Raw genomic sequence first — 12,703 nt, 5'->3', positions numbered from 1 at the left:
TTATTTTAGTGATGTTATGATTATGAATATAACGTGCATAGTTTGACTTTGTAAAACAAATTGATTGAACGTTTAATCAACTTGTGCCATTTCAATAGTGTTCAATTGACATTGACAAAGTCTATATGATTTACAACATTATATATGAGACCACACAAATTAGGAGCATGTGCATCTATAAAAATAAAGGATTATAGTAGATGAAGTCAAAGTTTATTTAGAAAATGGTGGACTTTATATTTTAGAGTTCTATTTTATGTTTGAGAATATACGATGGTTTGCCAACGTACTGTTTGAAGACTACTACTCTGTAAAACCACCCAAGTAACAATAGCATAGATGTTAAAAGAAAGCATACTTTTACCACTACATGACTTTATTTACTCGTACCAGTGTACCGCATTATATATTACTAAACAACGATGACAAAAGGCTGTAATGCAAGTGGTGATTTATGTGTAGTAAGAACGAATTCCTTTTGTAAGGGATTAAAGTTGGTGTTTGGACAATCTAAGCTTTAAACATGATCAGTTGTGTAGTTATAAGTTATAAATACAAGAAATTAAAAATAAACACATTAGACGAAAAAAGTTTTAAGGAATTTTTATATGTTTGGCAAAATGATTGGAGCTGGGACGAAGTTGTGGACCTGTGGTTAGAGTTTGGAGAGTTTAGGGTTAGCGTTAAAGCACAGGGTTTTTTTTAACCATGTTTACAGAAGTTTATATTTTAAAGATAAATAACTTTTGGAAGCTTTTGAGACTAACAGTTAGAGCAACTCCATAACAATGGTCACAGAAAAAGCCACTAACTAGCGAAAAGGTATAATAAATGTACAATACAATACTATATGTGTTTGCAAATGTTAAACAAAAGATTGACATAGTGATTTTTTTTATTGGACAAGCATAATTACTATAGTCCATGACTCCATGGGCCGGCCATATCAGTCCAAGTCATACACCCATGTGAGTATTGCGACTATGCGAAAATAATCACATAAGGACATAAGGTACACCACCAACATGCAAGCCCGAACACGAAAAATGTTTTAGCTTTTTTTTTTTTTTAGGTAATAGTTTTTGTTTAGATTACTTGTAATAGCAGATCAATATTCAATACTCATGAAGTCGAGAATGAGGTTTTGTTGGTAAGACTAGTGGGAGTCGAACATTATGAGAATGCCTCTTAACCTATCAAATGTTGACATGTGACATCCAATCATTGAGAGAGACATTCTCCTAAGAGCATTCTTTTCTTTTTTTTTTAATATGAATTGGAAAAAAAAAATCTATTATGTTTTCTATGCAGCCAAAGTCCATATAGCCACAAAATCCCAAAGCCAGGAGACGCGTTATGAATTGGAAATGACATGCGAAATAAGGAGGTGGAACGCCCCCCGGGACGGAACAAGGGCATTCCGGGCATTCTAATGAGTGTAACGCCCATTTAATAGGCTACTCCAATGGTCTAAGGGTTATATTGAGGAGGCGTTCTTGGAGAAAAATATATTGTTGCGTTAATATGAGAGCAAAAATGAGGTAGAGATAGTGGTATGTAAAGATGTAACAAGCTGAGCCGATCTAGTGTAAGTTAGAGCTCGAGATCGTTTCGAGTCGTATATGCAAAGTTCAAGCTCGGCTCATGAGTAGTTTATCAGGTTTGAGCTTGACTCATTTATAAAGTAAATTTTAGAATTGACAGGCCAATATATTGAGTAAATCATAGTATGGACTAAACCAAATTCCTTTTTACGCCAAACATTAGAATGCTTATTTTTCAGATTTTGTTCGTTCTTTTTTTTACATTTTCATTCTCTAGTCATTCCATTCTTTACGTTTCATTCTTATGAGATGTTTGGTACATGTAAATGTAAAGAACAGACAAATAATAAAATCTTTTGTTAAAATGAAACGTATGACAAATTTTCATTCTCTTTCTCTAATTATTATGATTATTTATATAAAAAAAAAAGTGGAGTAAACATTTGCATTTTATCATGAAAAGGGGCAGAGGTTAAAAAAAATTAAGGATTATAAAAAGGTTAAAACATGTGCCTTACACATTTTATCACTAGTACTCTCTAAAGTGAAAAAAACTCCAAGCCAAATCTCATCCTACTCATCTTTAACCAAAGTAATTTTTCTCTATCCAATTTTTCTTTTTGCTATTATCAATCAAAATATATGACAGATATGATGGATGATAGAAAAAAAATTTCTTCTATTTTTGAAATCCTATACGAATGGCTTATTATATTTTCAAATCTTTAAACATATTTCTTTTTTTTTCCCAATAAAAAGATCAACCAATATTGTGGAGATACAAACTTTGTCTAACATCACTTGTAATGAACGTGTAGAAAGTATGCACATTATCATTATCGGTCAAAATTAAAGTATAGTTAAGATATTTCTTCAGTGCCAAATAAGGAAAAATTTGATACATTCAAATGCTTCCAGATCCTTTAAACTAGATAGTACCTGGTTGGGCTTACTTGATACGACCCTTTTGTCAACCAAGGAAGAAGAATGGATGAATGCTACATCAAAATGCTTCGAGATGGTCTTTTAAACTAGATGGTACTTGGTTTGGCTTACTTCACTCGACCTTTTTGTTGTAATACACGTTATTACTCTAACATGATTTTTGATTATAGCTTGCTGTCATATATTTCATTTTTTGGAACATCGATATCATCTTTTAGAAATGTATCTTAAATGTACTAGTAAAAAATTTTATTTCATTGCTAAATATCTTTTTTAGCTTTTGATGTCAACTTTCATTTCATATGTGCACATAAATGTTTTTGGGTCGTTGAATACATGCTATATACTGAAACAATGTATTAGTTTGAAAGAATACGAGGATATTGAATGTGTAAAGCAAAGTCAACATTTTATAAATACGAAAAAAAAACAATTTTAAATTATAAAGCTATGAAAAAAACCGACAAAAAAATAAAATAATATTGTGAATGTTGTGAAACAACGACCTAATAGCAAAGTATAACATGACATACAAGGATTATAGAATGAACAATAAAGAGAATAGACATAAGAGAATAGAGATGAAAATAATTCTTTCATTGATCTTTTTAGTTACAATGAGAAGACTATAAGAGTCTATACAATAAGTACAATCATAATGATATAATAAAAGACTTAGGGGTTACGAATATGGATAGCCACATAATAATGATTTCATAACAGTGAAAAACAAAAAGAGAGTAGAGTTAATTTATCACATTTTCATGCCATTCAATTATAATTAGTATAATTATAGAGTAGAGAAGAATCATTTTTCTTAGATATATTTTTTTATTGTATGAAACAAAAATATCAGTTTCTATTTTTTAGTCCCGTTCTTTTTATTTTTACAATTTTATTCTCAACCACGATTCCATTATTTTTTAATTCAAATCCAGCCAAACACCCCCTGCTAAGTAAATCAAAATTAAAGTAATTAACAATCTTAACCCTTAAGTACTCGTATAGTCGTCGTATGTTTCTATGCGTATCCATCTACTCCTACTATACGAGACATATATAAAATGGACAAACCTAAAACCCGGCACATCTCTAATCTCTGAATAACCCCCGGAAGTCCGTCTGTCAACATCAACAGAAAGGAAAGATGCATGGAAGACCTCGGAAAACATCATCAAAATCACCCGAAGAAGAACAAGCATCGGCTCTCAAAGCTTCCAAGCTTCGATCTTTACAATCCCAATCCCTTCATTTCCATCACAACCATAAGTATCTACCTATCCTTCCAATCCCATTTATTTATATTTTTACAAAAAGTAATCTAATTGATCTCATCTGTGTATATATATTAATTGATTGTAGTTACTCTAAAGAAGCCTTAGAAATCAATGCTAAACTTATTGAAGCAAATCCCGAGTTTATGACCGCTTGGAATTTTCGTAAACTGGCATTCCTACATAATATCAATCAATCAGATAACGAGGCTCCCCCCGATCGCATTAAATCGATTATCGATCAAGAATTGCAAGTTGTAAGTCCCCCTTTGACCTTTTCTTCTTTCTGATGCATAATTATATGCACACACACACATATATATACATTTTGATTAAAAAGTTACTAGCTTTAACATGTAAACTTAGGTCGTAGCTTGTAACGAGATGTAAGGTGTTTTAAGGCAGATTTTACTTAAAGATATTCTTCGAGATCAAAACTACGTTATGAAAATGAAATACTGCAAATTTGGTTTCGGATAACGTGGTAAAGTTTTGATTGTATATGTAGGTGGAAAGTGCATTGAGGAAGAATTTCAAGTCTTACGGAGCTTGGGATCACCGAAAATGGGTGCTAAGCAAAGGGAATACTTCAACAGAGCGGGAATTGGGGCTTTTAAATCTGTTTCAGAAGCAAGACTCTCGCAATTTTCATGCTTGGAATTACCGGAGGTGTGTGTGTATGGTAATATGTTTAACGGGGGAGTTATTTAATCTAATGGATCTCATTTGTTATGCAATCTTCAGGTTCATAGCGGATTTGAAGAATATACCGGATGAGAAGGAGCTACAATTTACAACGGATATGATTGAAGATAACTTCAGTAATTATTCTGCTTGGCATAATCGTAGGTAGGCTTCTTTTTTTATCAAGTTATTGGGTTTCAGGTAGCCACATTGTTCATTGTTTTTTGATTGCTTGTCGCGCTTACAAGCATAGTTTAGGTTATCTGTGCAGTCAAATGATTGTAATATCTATGATAGTTTTTGGGATGAAATAGTTATGCTTGCTTTGACTGGTAAAACAGCTATATTCAAGTGCAACTTTATTGAATGATGCCCGAGCAAATACATGTATTTAACCCTTGTTTTGGTTGATTTAGCCGATTAAGGATTTCCTCATATTTGAATCTATCCCAAGTGACTGAATGGTGCTTATATCTCTATTGGATTAGGAGTATACTGTGGTGGCTAACTATTAAATAGGCTAAGAAAGTAAATTTCACTGTACCAGTAATGGCATCAATTATGAAATTCATCTAAGACAGTTAGTTTATTATGTAGTTCCCTGTAGGTCTTTCCTTAGAGAAACCATATCGTTGATCATATATGTATGAAACCTGACTAGGCATCTAATTGGTAAGTGGTTGTATAGTTTTGCTGTACAAATTTATTCTGTACTCAAGTCACTGATTATCTAGCTTTAATGTGGCCAAAAAAAATGGTATCCTTAATGGTTATACAATTTACACCACAGTCTAGTGGTGTAGGCAAGCTTAACTACACTTTTGTGTTGGTTCTTTCTTTCATGAGATTAAATTTGAACAATAAGTGTTCACCGTCAACCCATCCCACTCCTTTTTCCCTGTATAAAATTCGAACCCTTTTAACACAACCTGTGTATATTGACTCTTCTAGCTGACACGATAACTCTTCTTATTATACGTAGAAGTTATATACTTGTATTTGTATGCTTCCGCAACAGGAAACTGTGACTTTTGAACTTAAGAAGTAATCTTAACCTGTTGCTTTAAGGTTCAGCCCATAAAAGAATATTAGTTTGCATTCTCAAGAAGACAAGAACCATGTCATATTGGAGTATATGACATGTCTTTTACATTGTGAACTCATCTTTGTATTGGTTAGGTGCACTTTTTTTCATTCAGGTGGAATATGTATATTCTATTTATATTATGTAATATCTTCATGTCTACTAACTCAACGACTTTTTCAGTGTTCTCTTAACTCGTCTACTGGAGAAAAAGGCCGAAGGATATTCTCCTAAGGAGAACTTTCTTTCGAAGGAGTATGAGTTTGTACGAAATGCAGTATTTACCGACCCAGATGATCAGAGTGGGTGGTTCTATCATCTTTGGCTTCTTGATCAAACTGTCAAAGTGGGCATGCCTCTTTTAGCTTCTTCATGGCCTCCTCATGGTTCCGAGATAAATACACCGATAAATGTAGAGGCGCATGCTTTGTCCTTTTCTGTCATTCTTTATTTTAATGAACCAGTTGAAGGTGTAAGTTCACATGCGGTTAGTGTTGAAATTGAGAATGAAATATGCAAGGATATTACTTGGAGTCCACTTTCTTCAAATATATTTGGATGTGGTCAAGCTTGGGTGGCACATCTGAGTATTCCTTACGAGGAACCTAACTCAAAGATCTTTGAAGTGAAAGTTAACTCAAAAGATTCTCAAGAGATAACTTCCTTAAGTGGTATTCCATGTAGCCAGCCTTGGTCTTTTGCATTTACAGTTTCTGTATGCCATGATCTGCCACGTGCTGAGGAACAGAGTTTAGGAAAGATATTATTGACAGATGAAAGTTTCTGTACAGTTGATTCAAACTTGAACAGGATGGGGTTGATTGATTCATATTTTGAGTTGAATTTGATCGGTAATGAGCATTTCGCATCATCAAACTGGAAATTAGAAATGATTACTGCTGAAATAGATCAATATCGAGAACTATTGACATGGGATGATTGGTATGCTTAACCTTTTTGGTTATCTGTAAAGGTGGCAAAATGGGCTGGGTGGTGGGTTGGGTATTGGTTAGCAGGTAAGTTAGTGCAGGCCAATAGGGCCCCGGCTGCATTTACCTGAAAGTTTGATACACTTTTTGTCCATTTAATAAATGTTTTTATAAATAAGTTTTAATTTAAAATGCTTGGAAAGTTTGCTGTCTTAAAACAGTAATTTTTTTTTTCTTTCATAAATCTAATCTATTTCTTTTAATAAAGTGGTTTGCTTGGCTGTACACATTTGAATACAGTTAGGGTGACTACTGATCTGTTTAAAGCACTTGTATCAGTTTCTTTTGAAGCTGTTCGTTATAGGGTTATTATTATATAACCCATATTTCCCTTAAGTTATATAGTATACTCGAACATGTCAATAATCTGAAATGCTTATGGTCTATGTCCACTTGAATATATTATTATTTTTGTTTTCTTTCTATGTTACTGTAGTTTTGATAGCAAAATTGGGAAGCTTACACTTGCAAGATTATTGATGGCATATGATGATATGGTGTCAACCAATACTCCAAATATGTCTCATGTAGAGGAAGTTTTGCAACTATATTCTGAATTGATGAAGTTGGACCCGCCACATCATCAATATTACAAGGATGAGCACAGCTTGGTTTTCTTAAAACAGGTAGCTTTTTTATCATGTGTTATCTTTTTTGGATGGGAGTAACATCTTTGCATGGTTAACAGTTAAGTCTAGATTCTCAGTTTTAACCTAGAGGTGGCATTCTATCTTGATATTTTATGTTTGATCTCTAATGATTAATGGGTCAAGTGGTCAACATAAAACATTATACTGAAAAGGTGAAAAGGATACGGGCCAATTGGGTGAAGTGGGGTTAAAGGTATCATATATCTGTTATCTTAATACATAAAAGGGATTATGGCACTAGAGTGTAACCAACTATGACTGAATGGTTATGTTATGCAGTGATCTTTAAAACTGGCTATCTGATGTAAGAACCTCTCATTTTTGTACTTTTCATGTACCGGTTGACATGTTGTACGGTCATGGTTACGGTTGTGGGTTATGAATTCTGACGAAATGGATGGTCAATGGTGGATGGTCTTAGACTCTGACAAGGTTGTAGTAGGTGGTCTCGGTCTCATTTTTTCTTCCATTCAAGAGGTGTGGTCATCTCTTCACCGTCTCCAAGTCCGGACACGTGCCACCGCTGATTGCCACCAATAAAATAAACAAATGTCAGCCGCCACCCAGAAAATCACGGTTGTCATTCTCTGTCAAAATTCCCCCTTTTACCCCAATGTAAACCAAAGTTGTTGGATCTTGATTGTGGTGGGGATAGGATGGCCGGATCTTTATGGTTAACGATGATGGGGTGATCATAACACAATCCGATTTGGGGATTAGGGTTTGAGTATGATTATTATTGAATCGTGTTGATTTGTGCATCTATCTATATCTAGTGTTGATTTGTGTTTGGGATTGAAGTTAAACATTTAGTTACAATTTCACATTTGCTCTCCGAAAAAATTGTTGTTACCGAAGATAGTGCCGGAAATTAGCCGGTGAAGATGACTAGAGTATAAAGTCATCAGAGTAACCCGGTAGGATACATCGAGTGAACAAAACAGAGAGGTTCTTACATCAATTTTAACACTTTCGTAGGTTACTACATTACATGACCATTCACTCATAGTTGGTTACACTCCAGTGCCTTAATCTCTATTCTTTCTTACATCCAATGTGACATTACTGGTTACAAATAGGATGTTACCCGGTAGGATACTTTAAAAGAACAAAAATGGAAGTTACTTACATTAGATAGCCAATTTGAAAGGTCACTACATTACATAACCATTGAGTCATAGTTGGTTACATTCCGGTGCCATAATCCCTATATAAAACCTCCAAAATTGCTTTAGTTTCAAATATCCCTATTACTTCCATAATTATATCTGACACAATGGTTATTTTAGAACTTAAGAAACGGATAAAGAGTTTGCAGGTTCGTCCAACCTGGCATTGGCTCTTTTGTCGAGGATTTATACTAGATTGTTTTGATCCATTTTGCTGGCCTGGTCATTTCCCACCGCTGATTCAACTAGTTGCAAGTACAAGTAATACAGTTTTACACTTTTGCACTCTGATGGCTGTGATGTTACAGGTGACTTCGAGCAAGGATTCTTTGCTAAGATACTGCTGGCAGTATAAAGAGTCAACTTCTACAAAAATCACTGGCTCCATGTGCTTAAGATTGAATTCTCTATCATTGTCACAAATTGGATCCTTTGAGCGGTTATTATGGGTGCAAAGTCTTGATCTTAGCCACAACCAACTTCATTCTATTGAAGGTAAAACACTGTATTTGTTAATTCTCACATGTATACTTGACATCTCTTTAAATTTATTTAACAATTGCTATATTTTACATTAGACAAAAAATAATCTTTTCAGCTCAACTTCACATGTCCCATTCAATTTGCACTAGAAAAAATTCTTTAGACCTGAATCCATTTTGACTTCTTATTTAACCTCGGTAAATTGCTCAGTTTGCCCCCTCTAGGTTTGGATATGACATGCGGTATAAAATGTTGTCCCTATCAAAGCTTTTTTACTACCACTTTGTGTGCTCCATATGTATATTTTTCTAAATAAGTAACCAGGAGTCCAGGACCAACAGCCTCATTTTTGTTCCCTGCTGTTAAATTTCCTCACATTGTCACATCACCTGAAAAGGATTCACAAGTTGGATGGTCTAATTGTATCAAACTCAAATGTTCAAGGGAATGGGACCCATGCTTTTGGTAAAGGTGGCAATTTAATCCATTCAACCTGAGACTGAGTCATTTAAGTTATGTTTTATATCTAACGACTGAAAGAGGTGTAAAAGATTTAGAAGTTGGCGAAAAAGGCTATGGTCGAAACCACCCAATGTATATCTTTAGTGCATAAAACCTTCTAAATCATTTGAGTAAAAAGGTATGGTGGTTGCTGAAATAAGGTAACACGAACAGGGAAAACCTCATCGTTACCCGTTTATATGTTTGAAAGTGCTAATTTTAGTATTGTGTTGGGGAATGGTCGGAAACAGTCACGGAGGATACCCCTATTAGGGGTCCCCTATTACGTTGTGTACATCTAAGTCAAAAACACTTGCCATCCCCTGTGACCCGAACAAAACCTCATCGTTTACCCGTTGACATGTTTGACCTTTCTGATTTTAGTATTGTGTTGTGAAAATGTAAACTATACTTATGTAGCATGTTTCACCTTTGTCTTCTTTAATGCATTAACTTTAGAAGGATAAAACACATAATATCTGTAATTTCTTCACAGGATTGGAGGCTCTGCAACTTCTCTCATGCTTAAACCTTAGTCACAATAAACTCGGCAGTTTCGCAGCATTAAACCCTTTGAGATTATTGAAGTCACTGAAAGCGTTGGATATATCCCACAACGAAATTGGTGCACACACTGTGGATACAAGAAGGTATCTGTGTTCATCTCCCTTGTCACATACACTCGCATATGATAAAAAATTTGAAGAATTTGTTAATGGTGATGCCAAAGTGGTCAACTTTTGGGAAGCTTATTCGATTTTTGGAGGTCTAAGTTTGATGCAGCTAAATATTGTGGGGAATGCTGCTGCTGATGAAAGGTTTTTGTCGTTTCTGGTTAAATTGTTCCCTGGACTTAAATGGCTTGATGATGAAGAATTGAAGTAGTTAGTACTCCTAAATTTGTTTACATTGTCCAACTTACATGTACTCTGCATAGTCATGTAAATTATAATTTATAGATACCATCTTCATTTTCTCCGGAATCAATTTATATCTTTAAAATGTATTTGTTAGCCTTAGAGGCTTATAATTAGTTAACCTGTAACTTGAACCATAACCTCAAATCATGTTGAACACACTTTCGGCTTTGCTCATTTTAGTCTTGTACCTTGAAGTTGGTACGCTTTGTAAGTTTGTAGAGTCAAGTGCATTTCATTTTCATATTCTTTAAAAATCTTGTTTTTTGATTTGTTAGATACTTCGCTTTGATGTTCTTAATTTTAAATATCATAGACCCTGTACCTTCCCAGCCGAAACCACAACTGTGCTAACTTCTGGACAGTAAATAAGAAGATTAAAGATAAAATCATGCATAGCATAAAACTTAGACCGCTGAAATTGAAGTTTAAAAGTTGCAGGCCTTTTGATAAATTAGGGGGGAGGGAGCCGAGCGCGAGCTCATTGCAAGATGGAAGGGAGATGGCGAGCTTCGGCTACCACTGCAACGAGTTGGAGCGAGATGGAGGGAGAGCGAGATCAAAGCTCGCTGAAGGTTGGAGCGGAGGGGACCAAATGTGACCGTTGAGGGGCTAAAAACGAAAATAATTCAAACCTGCAAGTGACCGTTACAGGGACCAAATGTGTCAAATTTTCAAAGTCGGAGGTTTCTTTTTGACCCAGAAATTTACACTCCCCCATTGTTATATATATACAAACACAGCTATATTTACATCACACAAACATATATACACCATATCTTAGCCAACAAATCATGGATCCTAAAATGAAAAACACAAATACAATGATGCAAGGTCGTGGATGGGCTAATCGAAACAACACCGGTCTAGCAGGCCATCAACAACCACCCGCTCGACAACAATATCGGCTGCCAAAACAAACGATGCGACAACAACAACATCAAGTACCAGTTGATCCATTTCATGCGAGTGGGTCGACCTCGCAACAATACTATCAACCCGAACCAATTTCCCCTCTACCACGACATTCTATTTCTCAACCAAATCAATCTTATTTTCTTAATGGTGTCGACTCCGTCCCCAGTGCAAATGAGTTTGAGTGGTTTGACGAATTGGTTCAACCAAATCAATCTTATTCAAATGGAATACGATCAAAACACCATGCCCGAAACGCAAATGGAGCAGCCACAAGGTATACTTTCTGTTTTTCGAATTGATAAATATAGATATAGTTTCTGTTTTTGATCGTTGGATTGTTTTTCGAATTGATAGATATAGATATAGTTTGTATTTTCTGTTTTTCGAATGAATAGATATAGATATAGATAATGCCGAATTTGATACACTCTGGAATTTGATATGAATACATATGTTTAGCTAGATATAGATATAGGTTTGATTCATGTTTTTTGATATAGGTTTGATTACTGTTTTTCGATATAGGTTTGATTACAAGTCGTCCTCGTACTAGCTTTGATATGAATAGATATAGAATAGATAATGCTGAATTGATAGATATAGATATAGTTTCTGTTTTGATATGGATTCATGTATTTTCGATATGGATTCATGTTTTGATATGGATTCTGTTTTGATATGGATTCATGTACTAGTTTCTGTTTTGATAGGTTTGATTCATGAATCATGTTTCGATTCATGTTTTTCGAAATAGATATATAGATATGTTTAGCTAGATATAGATATAGATATAGATATATGTTTTCGAAATAGATATATAGATATGTTTAACAACAAAATAGCCGATTTGTTTTCGAAATAGATATATAGATATTGTGTTTGATTCATGTATTTTCGAATTGTAGACAATGACGTTCAAGAACAAGACGTTGGTGTCCCAAAGCGAAGATACAAAAATAGAGCCCCGAAACAAACTTGGTCGGCGAGTGAGGAGGAAGCTTTGGCGCAAACGTGGATTCAAATCTCCACATGTAAACAAGTCGGGAATGAACAAAGTGCTAGTTCTTTTTGGAGAAGGGTTTCAGAACATTTCAACAAAACCATGGGAAATGAAAACCGAACCCATTATTCGCTAACAACAAAATGGAGGGAATTGAATGCGGCATTGGGTTTGTTTAACGGATTACACCACCAAACGGTATAATTTGATTTGATTTTGTTGTTTCTAATTGTAATATTCTTGGATTGTTAAATTTGTTTAATGTTTAAGGATTTGTAATATTCTTGGATTGTTTAAGTTGTTTAATTATTAAAGTTAAAGTTGTTTTTTTTGTTATAATTGTAGACACGTCTATGGCAAAGCGGTTGTAACGATCTTGATGTCTTCAACAACGCGTGCGAGTTGTATAAGAAAAGATGTGGCAAAGATTTTACTCATGTTCGTGCTTGGGAGGTGGTCAAAAAACATGCTAAGTGGTTGGAACAAAGAAACGTCCAAGATGAACTTTCAAACCATGAGAAGCGAAGGAAGTCAACCGACTCGGG

General features: G+C 34.7%; 1 protein-coding gene across 1 annotated transcript; it reads left to right on the top strand.

The window, feature by feature from the left end:
• The first annotated feature begins 3,565 nt into the window (after nucleotides 1-3,565).
• LOC122580378 (geranylgeranyl transferase type-2 subunit alpha 1-like) lies at nucleotides 3,566-10,417 on the top strand. The gene is made up of 8 exons (XM_043752649.1): nucleotides 3,566-3,758; nucleotides 3,852-4,020; nucleotides 4,272-4,432; nucleotides 4,508-4,612; nucleotides 5,715-6,473; nucleotides 6,957-7,146; nucleotides 8,648-8,834; nucleotides 9,820-10,417. The coding sequence occupies exons 1-8, from the start codon at nucleotides 3,637-3,639 to the stop codon at nucleotides 10,206-10,208; spliced, it is 2,082 nt and encodes a 693-aa protein (XP_043608584.1). The 5' UTR covers nucleotides 3,566-3,636; the 3' UTR covers nucleotides 10,209-10,417.
• Nucleotides 10,418-12,703: the final 2,286 nt, after the last annotated feature.

Source organism: Erigeron canadensis, chromosome 8, assembly GCF_010389155.1.
Source record: "Erigeron canadensis isolate Cc75 chromosome 8, C_canadensis_v1, whole genome shotgun sequence".
Lineage (NCBI taxonomy): Eukaryota > Viridiplantae > Streptophyta > Magnoliopsida > Asterales > Asteraceae > Erigeron > Erigeron canadensis.
This window is presented reverse-complemented; position numbering and strand designations above follow the sequence as displayed.